Source organism: Chiloscyllium plagiosum, unplaced genomic scaffold, assembly GCF_037043375.1.
Source record: "Chiloscyllium plagiosum isolate Xiang-an unplaced genomic scaffold, Cpla_swu_hap1 HiC_scaffold_26, whole genome shotgun sequence".
NCBI lineage: Eukaryota > Metazoa > Chordata > Chondrichthyes > Orectolobiformes > Hemiscylliidae > Chiloscyllium > Chiloscyllium plagiosum.
The window spans coordinates 22,177,992-22,192,144 of record NW_028270164.1 but is presented as its reverse complement, the minus strand read 5'-3'; the positions used below and the strand labels follow the sequence as shown (position 1 = coordinate 22,192,144).

At 40.6% G+C, this 14,153-nt stretch overlaps 1 protein-coding gene across 5 annotated transcripts in view; it reads right to left on the bottom strand.

Moving 5' to 3' along the window:
• Window positions 1-14,153, bottom strand: part of LOC122563172 (C4b-binding protein-like) — a 65,789-nt gene that overhangs the window by 4,732 nt on the left and 46,904 nt on the right. For 2 of the 5 annotated variants that reach the window (XM_043716680.2, XM_043716674.2), the window contains exons 10-13: window positions 13,011-13,073; window positions 9,743-9,763; window positions 4,490-4,577; window positions 3,823-3,952 (exon numbers count right to left, since the gene is read on the bottom strand). In XM_043716680.2, coding sequence (XP_043572615.2) covers window positions 3,856-3,952; window positions 4,490-4,577; window positions 9,743-9,763; window positions 13,011-13,073 — 269 coding nt within the window. In that variant the 3' untranslated portion in view covers window positions 3,823-3,855. The remainder of the gene's footprint in view (window positions 1-3,822; window positions 3,953-4,489; window positions 4,578-9,742; window positions 9,764-13,010; window positions 13,074-14,153) is intronic. The other 3 variants (XM_043716675.2, XM_043716676.2, XR_015750913.1) reach the window with 3 other exon arrangements.

Genomic DNA, 14,153 nt, shown 5'->3' with positions numbered 1-14,153 from the left:
TTAGTTAGGCCAGCTTTGGAATACTGGGTGCAATTCTGGTCTCCTTGTATTGGAAGTATGTTGTGAAACATGAAAGGGTTCAGAAAAGATTTACAAGGAAGTTGCCAGGCTTGGAGGATTTGAGCTATGGGGAGAGGTTGAATAAGCTGCGACTGTTTTCCCTGGAGCTTCGGAGGCTGAGGGATGACCTCATAGAAGTTTATAAAATCATGAGGGGCATAGATAGGATAAATAGACAAGGTCTTTTCCCAGGTGCTGGGGAGTCCAAAACTAGAGGGCATGGGTTTAGGGTGAGAGGGGAAAGATATAAAAGAGAACTAAAGGGGCAACTTTTTCACGCAGAGAGTGGTACATGCACAGAATGAGCTGCCAGAGAAAGTAGTGGAGGCTTGTACAATTGCAACGTTCAAAAGGCATCTACATGGGTTTATGAATAGGAAGGGTTTGGAGGAATATGGGCCGGGTGCTGGCGAATGGGACTAAATTAGGTTGAGCTGCCTGATCCACATGGACTAGATTAGGTTCAGATATCTGGCCGACATAGATGTGTTGGAAGAATTACTCAAAAAGAAATATGTTAAATGATTTGTTTTTGTGTCACAACTATTATTTTATGTTCCTAGCCTGGATGCTGCATCAGCAAAGTTGCTCTGGTGAATCAACATAATGATTTTTTATTTTAATTGAATAAATTCCTATTTTTGATTATGAAAGATTTAATTCTTTAAAAATTCATCTTTGGTGATACATCTACTGTGCTCAGTCCTTTATCTTGCCATGACGTGGAAGGTTGAATCCCTCTAGTAAATAAACCAAACACCCAGAAAACCTCACCTCACCTTTTAAAATGTAAGTAATAGAGTATTCCCAAATTCCACGATTTGAAAAAAAGTCAATTGATTTTTCTCACTCTAAGTGAACAAACAAAACTATTCACAAATCCAAGTCCCCCTTTCTCTTAACTACTTACTATATAACTGTAAAAATTTGCTCTTCCAATAAGACACTTATTAAAATTACATTAACTTAATCTCAAAACCACACAGTCTCTGTCTTCTTCCATGTCTTCACTCTTCTAGCTACTGATCTCCCTGGGTCATCTTCTTTCTTTTTACTGCGAGTATGTTTCACATGAAAAGGTGCCTTTAATAGAGAGTGCTTTCTAATTTCTTTGAGAGCAAGACGTTAGATTCGCAGTTAGCTCCTCACCAGTTTCTCTCTCTCTGCACCAGTTGCTTTTCCCATAATTTTCAAAATACCGAGTTTATATTCATCGCCCCTCCCCCCACCCCATGACACATGAGATTCTGACAATTTGATTGGTTTTCAAGTGTCAAAATAATAAAATTCAAATTCCATTGGCTTCTGATATCCTGGGTATAATTTATATTGGTTTAATTTGAATTGTTGTGAAAACAACAACCAAAACTCAGGTATCCATTTAACAGCCAAATGTTAATATTTTCAATTTTCCAGTACACTCTGTGACTGCCATCCAGTCATATACCCAGGTGCTTGTAATCTCTCAGTTCAGAACAGCATTCACTCTCTCTTAAAGGTACAGTACATACCTTCAACTTGATAATCTTAGTGAGAGGTATACAGATAGTTTATAGATTCAGTAAGTTGGCAAATGGAGTATAGTATGGGAAAATACGAAGTTATTCATTGGAAGTGAGAACAAAAGCATAGAAAATTATTTAAATGGATAAAAGCTGCAGAAATTAACAATATAAAGGGGTTTGCAAGTATTTGTACATGACACATGAGTGTGAAAAACCATGACAGCTATTGGTGGGAAGGGGGAGCAAGTGATATAGTTGAAATCTAGCGCATCGATGGAGCAGGTAAACCGAAAGGCTAATACAACGCTGACCCTTAAATCAAGGGGTCGAGAGTACAAGAGTAGCAACTGAGAGAGAGATGGTGCGAGCACATGTGAGTACCACAAGCAGTTTTGATCACCTTATTTAAGGAATGATATCATTTTATTGGCGGCAGTTTAGTGAAAGTTCACTAGGATTATCTTGAGTATAAAGGGTTTGACTTATTAGCAAAGGCTAAATAGATTACGACTATACTCAGTTCAGAAAAATAAGAGGTGATCTCATTGAAACATGTTGGATTCTTAAGGGGTCTTACAGGATAAATGCACAAGAAGATATTTCCGCTCATGGGAGAGTCTAGGACTAGAGGACATAGTCTCAGGATAAAAGAGTGCCAATTTACAACTGAGATGAGGAGTAATTTCTTCTGTCAGATGTTTGAGTGTCTTTAGTACTCTTCACCACAGACAGCTGTGGGAACACAGTGCTTTTGCAAATTTAAGGCTTAGATGGATCGATTCTTTATCAGGGAGAGTGTCTTTAGAACTCTTCACCACAGACAGCTGTGGGAACACAGTGCTTTTGTATATTTCAGGCTAAGATGGCAGATGCTGGAGATCAGAGTCAAGAGTGTGGTGCTGGCAAAGCAAAGCCGGTCAGGCAGCATCCGAGGAGCAGGAGAATCGATGTTTCAGGCATAAGCCCTTCAGCAGTAATGATTCTTTATCAGTAAGGTTACAGGGAAAAGGCAAGAAAGCTGACATGGGAATGTTGGATCAGCCATGATCCTATTGAATGGCAGTGCAGGTCTGAGGGACCAAATGGCCTACCCTGTTCCTATTTCTATGGCCTTACTTTGGTTTTACAGAAAGAAAAAAATGTAAATAAGGGCAAATTGTCATGCTAATAATAGGTTGCATGTTTAGCAGCTATGCAAAAATCTTTGTGAATCCATCGAGGAAAACATCTGGAAAACAGTAGTTTGGAAAAGGATAACTTTGAATCTTTGTAAAAGTGCACAAGACCGAATGGCACAGCAGGATCAAAGGGCCGCATGGTGTACACCTGCACCTATTTTCTATATTTCTATAGTTGCTCTTAATTTTTAAATTCCAGTCTTGGCCCTGCTTTTCCCTCCCTCAAATGGAATCTTGAATTCAATTATTATGATCACCACTAACTTAAACTAACTTGATGCTAACAGTATTAATTAACCTTGACTTGTTAAACAGTTTCAGGTCGAGTACAGTTTGCCCTGTCATGGTTCCAGTACATGCTCTTTTAAGAAACAATCTTAGATATGGTTTATTAATTCATCTCAGCTATCTTTACCTGCCTGATTTTTCACTGAACATCTTTCTTGGTCCTGTTTATATTGTTGATACCTACATATAAAATGACTGGATGCCCCGCTTCCCACTGTAAACTTCTTTCCTGCAGATATCTCAAACATTGGCACTGAAAAGACAACAGAACCTTCTGGATTTTCACAATTTGCTGCAAAAAGCAATGCCAACCAACCTGACAATACTGTTCTCTACTGCCACATCACTACATCTCCTTCTGCGCCATTACTTGAAAGACTTTCTGCACCATGGTGCCACGATTGGTTGGCTCAATCACTAGACTAGGAAGAATGCACTTAGATCCTGAAGAAGGGTTACTGGATTCGAAACATTTGCTCTTTCTTTCCAGAGATGCTGCCAAACCTAAATTTCTCCAGCAATTTCAATTTTTATTTCAGAAGTTAGATTTTTGTAGTGTGTTCCCTAATCTTGATGAGACAAGGTGTTTCACAATCAATTAAGTACTTTTATGAAGCATGTTCATCATATTTATTGAAGGAATCACAGGCAGTTGGCACATTGAACTATTCCAGAAATAGTAAAGAGATATTTATCTGGACGTCTCTTTTAGTAAAGTTAGTTGAGGGATTAAAAATTGGCCAATTAACAGTATACTAGAATAATACTGAAAGCACTTAAAGCAGGTTTACCTTCTATTATCATAAGTTTGACTTCATTAAAGATCATGCTGGGTGATCATGGTACTCATTAACATTGGCCTCTACTTGGTTTTCACTGGGTTGAGGATTGATGTGAACCTTCTTACACATGGTACGCTGTCTGCAAAGACAAAAGATGTTAAACATAAATGAAAATTGAATGAATATGTCATAATGTTGATAAATTTGTAAAATATAAGTATCATACACACAGCATAATAAATAACTCAACTTTGAAATATCACAGTGACAACACATTCAAACTGATTTCAAGCTTCATAACAGTACTTGGAAAATGCAGGCGAAGGAAACCAACCAAAAATGAAAACTAAAGATAGACAAATCATTGCAAATCAATCATTTACATTTTCATAGGGGTTAAAAATTAAAATAGTTGGTTTGAGCTTGTTGGGAAGAAATCCTGGGGTCAGATGTTAACATACAAATTAAATTTAATGAATGACCTCTATGAGAAAAGTAGTTTTTTTTAGCAGGTTTCTTAAAGGGCAATCTTGTGGCAGTGAATCAAAAGCCAGGAAAAAAAAAGGAGCAAATCAATGGGAAATAGACTATGAAAAGATGTAAAAAAGAACAAAGCAGGGTGTGTTTATAGATTTCCAGAAGATGCACAGTAGTCGTGACAATAAAAGTATCTTACCGTTTCTTATTATAAAAGGATAATCCTGCAGCACCACCAATTCCGACACAAATACCAATAATACAACTGACAACAATACCTGTCGTACCTTGAAGAGTACATAAAGTGTGTCAATGATTAAGCTTGCATTGTAGGTACTAAAATAGCTAATAGTGTCATTTTCTTTCTCAACTTCTGATATCTTCCTTAACTTCATTTACAAATAGTGATTGACGACAAATACAGATGCAACCGTCTCAAAGTTACTGAACACAGGTCATTCTACTATCATGCATATTTCATCAGTGCAAATTGGCTACAATGTGATTGATAAATTGTGGACATTGCTTGGATAACACAAACTTTCTACTGAACAGGTAGTGCGATTTTCTATTAGCGAGTTTCTGCAGTGACATTTTCTATAGTGTGAGGTTGATGAGAAACACAATTGTCGCATTACAGCAGAAGGACCTGTATTGACATTAAGGGTGACTGCATTATATGATGCCAAGAGCATGATATAATACTCAAAGAATGCTTTCAAAAATATGGAACTGAATCTTGGCAAAGTTTTAGCTTTGGGGAGCTTCATGGAGTTTACCCTTGAGAGGCCTGGCAAACTTTCTTACTCAATTCTCCACTGCTCACTTAAAGATGCATCCATCCTTTGATAACATCCTCACACAGATGAACGCAATTGGAAGAAATGTTTACCACTGTTAGGAATTTCAGGCATTCATTCCAGAGGCGCCATATTTAAACCTTAGCTGTGCACATTATGCTTCAAGGCAAGAATTGTTGTTCAGTTGGCTGCTGTACATTTGGAAAAGTCATGGTTGAGAGGGGCAATTTAGGATCTCACTGACAACACGGGACTGGAGGTCCTAGTGGATAGACTGGGGAGAGATGGACCATTCTCTTTCCTCATGACTGCCAGAAGACAACACACCACCATATCATACCAGCCTGGTCCAAAGCTGACACCTGGACTGCTGTGGTATCAGCATTTCAGAAGGTTCAGCAATGATGTTGAGAGTAGGTGAATGATGTAGTATGCTTCACAAGTTTGAGTGTCACCACCTTCTCTCTACTGACTCAGAGCATTCCCTCGAAGCTGCACAAACACTCAGCAGCTCCAAGGTTTCAAGCACGTGATCAGCATCAGCATGCTGACTGCAGCATTGAATTCAGGTTGTGGTTGTCCCTGCTGTGTGCATGAACCCAAACAAACAGGAAGAAAATTTGAGGGGAAGTTGCTATTCTGCTCTTATGTCTTCTATAGCAGCCATCTCCCATTAAGGCTCATGACCAACCATTCTCAATATTGCATGCAGCATCCTGCCTCAACAAGTCTCACCCACCACATCCCTCCAAAATATTAATCCTCTTGCCCTCTGCAATTCCTCCTTAGTAACTTGGGCCACCTTATAGCATTCCTGCAATAACATTAAAACTCATGCTATCCATTTTCAAATCACTCAATCCTTCCCTTTGCTACATAGCGGGATCAAAATGGCCCATAATAAGGCTGAGAAGGCAAAGACAGATGGCTGGCTGAAATTATCTCCTCATAGGGGGTGAAGTGACTAATCAATTACACTTGTGCAGGTAAGTTGAGACCTGAATGCCATGGCAACCTAGTAAGATAATGATGTGCTGTGCTGATCCCCTATTACCACTACTCTGAACATATCCATAAGATGTTCAAGGTTCCACGCCTACTGCACAACTAATTCTCTCGTCTTCTGCAGGCATCAGCCATATCCACACAGACTCTGCAGTCCCTATGGTCACCAGTTAATACCACACCTCTGAAGAAGGCTACACAGATTGCTCAAAGGTTGCATCAGTGAAGGTGTCTCCTGCACAACGCACCAGCTGAAGTACTTTCACTTTAATAGGTACTTAACAGTCAGGAGCACATATATTTGGGAATTGTTCACAGCAGGTGACAATGTAAAGGTGACAACATAAAATTTATGTTTATTTCATAGTGATTGCTCGGATAAATTTGGAATGATCAATGACAGTTCTGGGCACCACACTTCAGGAAAGACGTGCGATGAGTGAAAAGAGAGTGCAAGCGAAATTTATAAGAATGGTTTCCGGGATGAATCACTTCGGTTATGAAGGAAGATTAGAGAATTTGGGACTGTTTTCCTTGGAAATAAGGCAGAGTAAAGATTTGAAGGAAATTTTCAAAATCTTCAAGGGTCTGGACAGAGTGGAAAGGAAGAAACTGTTCCCACCTGGAGTAGAATTAAGATCAAGAATGCATAGACTGAAAATACTTTGCAAAAAAAAAAAAAATGAGATGAGAAAAAAAAACGTTTCCACACAAAAAGCAGCTGCGGTATGGAAAGCACTCCCTAGAAATGTGTGGAGCCATTGATGAATTCAAGAGGGCATTTAATAATTATTTAGCTTGAAACAATGTGCAAGACTAAGGAGAAAGATAAGAGACTGACACCAAGTCAGGCGGAAGTGAAGATTGCAGATGATACCAAGTCAGTGCAGACACAATGGTTCGAATGGCCGCCTTCTTCTTTGTAACAATTCTATCCTGGTCAATGCCTGAGAAGCACATGTAGAATTTTGTCATTGTGGGTGCCTTTAATCTCAAATCTACAAGTGACTGATTAACACAATTGTTTCTTTAAGGGCCTCAGATGAACCACAAATGGGGGCCGTTCCTGCAGACAAATTGAAACGAACTTACTCCACTCACGCTGGGATTGCTAATGAACAATTGGAATTGGAAGGTGGAAAGCTTTCTAGATCACACTTGACAGAGTGAGTTCCAAATGCACCCTGTTTATCTAGGTGATCCTTTCCTCTACCACAATTTCATATTCCTCCCTGCTTTACAGTTCTTGTCAATTCTTTCAGTTTTAGGCCTCATGTTCTCACACAACCTATTTATTTAACTGATCATCTGCCCAATTTATCCCAAGAGCCAGCTGAGCTGCACAGCAATAACCAACAGCATGATGTACTGTCCTCCCAAGGTACTGGGGACCATTGTTGAGTCTCTCCTCTCCTGAAATACCCTGAACCCTGTCATGCTGTATCAAATTCCACTGCTTGTATTTAAAGTCGCTCCCCTTCACAGTGATTATCCTCTATGTATTTAGTATGGTGGCTCCAATCCTCATGCCTGACTTTGCCATTTCCCAACATACTACTGCTTCTTGACAAGCACCTTTGACGTTTAGCATTTAAATCCCAGGACTGACCACAGACTGCAAGACACAGATCCTGACTGCACTAAGTGCTCATCTGACAGAGGCCAAATCCTGGAGTGTAATCAGACAATGCCTTTGACTGAGTGTGGCAGCACCCTCTGGCTAATAACAGTCCCCCTTTGCTGGATTAATAAGTTACTCCTTTCAGACATGACCACCTGGTTGAAGCGTGTGCAGTTTGTTTGCCATTCAAGTTGTTAGCACACGCTGTCACGCTGTAGGTGTGATACTGGAATAGCATTCTTCCGTACATCAACATATCTTGACGGATCAAAGCTGGAAAATATGACAAGTTGCCACGCTTGCTGTCTTCATGGAAAAAAACAAGGTAACACGGAACTTCTGTCAGCCAGTGTATCCTGAATGAAGGAGCGTTGCACCACATGGCCGAGATAGTCTGAACATCCAAGCAGATGCAACGTGAGTGACAGTATAAATGTATGTGCACAGCGCAGAGCTGTATTGTATTCCAATGCGTGAGATGGGCAAATACAAAACAAACCTTGCAACATTGCTAAACTAAAAAGACACTCAAATAAGGGATAGAAATGGGAGCCTTATCTTACTAACGAGAAGTCTCTCATCCATGGAAGACTCAAGGAGGCAATTTTAACAAAGCTGCTGGGACGTTATAATTTTAAGAATTTGTAAACTGAATCCAACCTGTATCTGCTTATTTTCAGTCTAAACAATGGGAAACTGAGAAGCAGGAAACCAAGTCAATTCCGAGAAGACAGTTGTCTCATTTGAATAAGACTGTGTGCCACAAATGTTTTCTTTCTTTTAATGTAACTGATTTGGCTGATCAGTTGCCCCAAGTCTCAGGAAAACTACCAGCTAAAGGAAGCAAAGACTGTTGCATGGAAGGCAACAAATGCTTTTCCAGTGGTTTTTGCTGACCAGGAGAAGTAGTAATGCCCCCAGCACCCTCACAAACAGGCTGGCTTTTATTCCTATGATCAGACTACCACCCGTAATAAGTGACATTAACCAGTCATTGCTCAATGACCTTGATCAGATGGGCCAATGGGGTGAGGAGTGGCAGATGGAATTTAATTTAGGTAAATGTGAGGTGCTGCATTTTGGAAAGGCAATCAGAGCAGGATTTATACATTTAATATTAAGGTCTTTGGGAATGTTGCTGAACAGAGGCCTTGGAGTACGGGTTCATAGTTCCTTGAAAGTGGAGTCGCAGGTGAATAGAATAATGAAGAAGGCATTTGGTACGCTTTCCTTTATTGGACAGAGCACTGAGTACAGGAGCTGGGAGGTACGTTGCAGTTGTACAGGAGATTGGTTAGGCCACTTTTAGAATATTATGTGCAATTCTGGTCTCCCTCCTATCAAAAGGATGTTATGAAACTCAAAAGGGTTCAGAAAAGATTTACAAGGCTGTTGCCAGGGTTGGAGGATTTGAGCTATACAGAGAGACTGAATAGGTTGGGGCTGTTTTCCCTGGAGCACAGAAGCTGAGGGGTGACCTTATAGAGGTTTATAAAATCATGAGGGGCATGGATAGGGTAAATAGACAAGGGCTTTTCTCTGGGGTGGCAGAGTCCAGAACTCGAGGGCAAAGGTTGAGGGTGAGAGGGGAAAAATTTAAAAGGGACCTAAAGGGCAACTTGTTCACACAGAGGGTGGTACTTGTATGGAATGAGCTGCCAGAGGAAGTGGTGGAGACAGGTACAACTACAACATTTAAAAGGCATCTGGATGGGTATATGAATAGGAAGGGTTTGGAGGGATATGGGCCAACTACTGGCAAATGAGACTAGATTTGGGTGGAATATCTGATTGGCATGGACGAACTGGATTGAAAGGTCTGCTTCCATGCTGTACATCTCCATGACTCCATGACCATGAATCTGAAAATATATTTGATGGTGTTAATTTCTTAGAATGCCATTTAAAACTACAATTTAATATTCAATTGTGATCCATGGCTTATAAAACATCTGTGAACGCTCAAAAACCACAACATGTGGCGATAAAGATTTTTAAAACACTTGTATTGTACAATTCTTCTTACCAAGTCCTCCTTCATCTTCTACTGTAGGATTAAAGAAAAAGATTAAATCTATCATATGCAAGTAATTGCCTTCTAACATATGCAATGTTTATATGGCAAATCTGTTATCATTAAAATAAGATTTCATCTCCTCTATCAGATAGAATGGATAGTGGAGTTATAGGCAGGTTTCTAGTTTAACTGCACTATTTAAATTGGGTAAGAACAAACTTTTTACACACTGCCACTGGTTGAAGTGTCGGTACACTGTTTACTCTTTATAAGCCCTTATCATTGTTTTGATAATGGTAAAATAGCACTTGTGATTCTATAAATAACAAATATACATGCATTATATATGTTAAACTGAAGTTTTATGTATAACTAGTTAATGACCCAGATATGTTGTTGCTTCTTCAAAACACAAAGGATGATATTCATAATCACATCTCTACTCACTCTGCTACCTTCTAAAGTCATGTCAAGTGTTGCAGATCTAAATATGCCAAGTATTTCATTAAAATAAATACCTAGTAAATTGTTGCATGCTAATTATTTGAGACAGATTTTCCTAGGCTGTGATTATTCTCATGAAGAATAGGCAAAAAAATTCAAGGAAATTCCTAACTAGTAATTAGCCACATTAAATATCCAATTAATGGTAGATTTATGCAAATAATGCACTGTAATTTGAATCTTACAATAACGTATTTAAAAAAAAAGAAATCAGTTTTAATACCATGAAGAACAAAGGCAGTGGATCCTAGGCAGCTGCCTCTTATATATTTGGCCCAATTTCATCACAGGAGAAAGTGAGAACTGCAGATGCTGGAGATCAGAATTGCACAATATTGTATTGGAAAAGCACAGCCAGACTGGCAGCATCCAAGGAGCAGGAGAGTCAACGTATCGAGCATAAGTCCTTCATCAGGAATTGAGGGATGGACCAAGGGGGCTGAGAGATAATTGGAAGGTGGGTGGGAGTGGGGGCAAGGTAGCAGGGAATGCAAACGGTGGATGATGGTGGGGGTGAAGGTGATAGGTCAGAGAGGCGGATGGAGTGGATAGTTTGGAAGGAAGATGGACAGGCAGGACAGTTCAAGACAGGTGCCGAGCTGGAAGGTTGGATCTGAGCTAAGGTGCGGGGGGGGCGCGGGGAAGGTGAAATTAGGAAACTGGTGAAATGCACATTGATCCCATGTAGTTGGAGGGTCCTAAGGTGGAAGATGAAGTGTTCTTCCTCCAGGCATCGGGTGGCAAAAGTTTGGCGGGTGGAGGAGGCCCAGGACTTGAGAGTCCTTGGCTGAGTGGGAGGGGAAGTTAAAGTGTTTGGCCACAGGCAGTGGGGTTTTTCAGTGTGGGTGTCCAAAGACGTTCTCTGAAATGTTCTGCAAATTGTGTCTTATCTCCCCAATGTAGAGGAAACCACATCGAGAGCAACGGAAACAGTAGATGATGTGTGTGGAAGTACAGGTAAATTTCTGTCAGATGTGGAAGGATCCTTTGGGGGCTTGGACTGAGGTGAGGGGGAGGCATTGGCACAGGTTTTGCACTTCTTGTGGTGGCAAAGGAAGGTGCAGGATGGGTTGGTGGAGGGAATGGTCTCTCTGGAATGCAGATAGGTGTGGGGAGGGAAATATATGGGGAGGGTGGTGGGGTCTGTTTGCAGGTACTGGAAATGGCAAAGAATGATGTGATATATCAGGAGGTTGGTTGGATGTATCGGTTTTTTTTGTGGGACGGGGGAGGTATCTGTCCTTGTACTGATTGGAGGGGTGGGGTTCAAGAGTGGAGGTGCAGTAAGTGGAGGAGATACACTGGAGGGCATCGTTGATTACATGGGAGGGGAAATTGCAGTCTTTGAAGAAGGAGGCCATATGGGATGTTCTATGATGGAAATGGTCCTCCTGAGAGCAGATGTGGTGGAGGCAGAAGAGTTGGGAATAAGGTATAGCACATTTTTACAGGAGGCAGGATGGGAGGAGGTGTAGTCCAGGTAGCTGTGGGAGTTGGTAGGTTTGTAGTGGATGCCAATGTTGAGTCGGTCACTGAAAATGGAAGTGGAGGGGTCCAGGAAGGGGAGGGAGGTGGCTGAGATGGTCAGGTGAACTTGAGGTCGGGATGAAAGATGTTCATGAAATTGATGAACTGTTCAACCTTCTCGTGAGAGCATGAGGTGGTGCCGGTACAGTCACTGATGTAGCGGAGGAAAAGGTAGGGAATAGTGGTGGTGTAGATGCGGAAGATGGACTTTTCCACATACCTTACAAAGAGGCAGGCATAGCTGGGGCCCATGCAGGTGCTGATGGCTATCCCTTTGGTCTGGAGGAAGTGGGAGGATTCAAAGGAGAAATTGTTGAGGGTGAGGACCAGTTCAGCCAATCGAATGAGTATGTCAGTGGAAGGGTGCTGGTTGGGTTAGAGGGATTGGAGGCCTTTGTCATGGCGAATGGATGTGTACAGGGACTGGATACCCCTGGTGAAGATGAGGCATTGGGGGCCGGGGAAACAAAAGTCATGGAGGAGATGGAGGGCGTGGGTGGTGTCCCAATTTCTCTTAGTGTTCACTAACAGTGAAAGCAACAGAAGTAAACATTAATAATCTTAAGAGATACAATATTTTCTCCCCAGATGACAACAAAATGGTAGTTGATGACATAGAAGATTTGTAATGCATTCCCAAACCTACAGAGACACCTTTACCAGACAAGATTACTTTACAAGGCTATGATAACCATAAATTGTATTCCAGGTCAATTCAGGAAGAGACTCTGCTTTGAAGTCTGAGGGAATTATTCATGGACCATGGAACAATTAATCAATCAAACCATCTTTCCTTCTTACTCTCCTGAAATGACTGAAAAAGTGACTAAGCTCACTTTTTGATGCTTGTAATGTCATTTTTATTTGATTTTTAAGATGACATGGAAATGATCAAAACATATTGACAATTTTATTAGTAACAGAGAGCTGGAACTGCTGCCCAGAGAGTGACATTAAATAGCAAAATAGTGAATTTGACATGCAGCCCTCTAACTATATTGCAAAAGACTATCCTTCCTACCATTCAAGCTAGGCAGAAGAAATGTTGCCACATTTTGCAATTATAGTTACACTGAGTAATATAGTTTGCCATTTAATATCACTCTCTGGGCAGCAGTTACAGCTCTCTATTAGTAAAGCTTGCTTATGGCTAATCAAAAATACCCAGGTCTGGTGGTGATGGGGTAGGAGTGAGAAAGAGAGAGAACTGCACTTTTATTAAATGAAAAAAACTATCTCACAGTACCGATGGTTGCAGGGGGTTTCTCCTTGGTCTCTCCAATTTTACGAGTCAGGGGCATTTTTGATTCTAAGGGTAGAAACAAAACTACAAGAATCAAACAATCAAACATCAGGCATGGTATTCACATTCAGATCATGTAAATATTAATATGTAAATGCTAAGCATACCACTACATAATAACACGTACATGTTTACTACATAATAAAATTTACACTGACAAATTTTCAATCATTACAAAAACGAATTTGTTTACAATATTTAAAATGTATTTAATCATCATGATAAAAAGTCAAGAATCAGAATTTTTAAATTTATAGATCATCTCTTCTTGGTACTTGCTTTGTCTCTCCATTTTTTTTATTCCAGCATCACTTCCTTATTGCTAGGCTGTCTAAAATGAATGACTTCAACGATTTAAATGTTTTTGCTAAGCATTGAGAATATTCAGATTTGTCTGACAAATGGCAACTAATATTTCAGCCACTCAAGTGTCCAGCAATGACCATCGCCAACAAGACAGAATCTAATAATCATTCCATGACATTCTCTGGTACTGCCATCACTGAATAGCACACTATGCCTATATTTTGGGAGTTGCCATTCGCCAGAATCTGAACTGGACTAGTCATATGAGTAGTTAAAAATCAGAAATGTGTGTTGCCTCCCTGGTGCCACGACCAAGAATGTCTCAGATAGGGCTCAGAATATTCTCAAGGGGGAAGAGGGACCAGCAGGAGGTCATTGTACACATTGGAACCAATGACATGAGAAGGGAAAAGGATGAGATTCTGAAGGGAGAATATAGAGAGTTAAGCAGGAATTTAAAAAGGAGGTCCTCAAAAATAGTAATATCTGGATTACTGCCAGTGCTGCAAGCTAGTGAGGGTAGGAAAAGGACGATAGAATGAATGCATGGCTGAGGAGCTGGTCTATGGAAGAGGGATTCACATTTTTGGATCATTGGAATCTGTTCTGGGGTAGAAGTGACCTGTACAAACACAGATTGCAACTGAATTGGAAGGGGACTAACATACTGACAGGGAGATTTGCTAGAGCTGCTCAGGAGGACTTAAACTAGTAAGGTGGGAGGAGGGGGGACCCAGGGAGATTGTAAGGAAAGAGACTGGCACAACTGAGAAAAGAAGC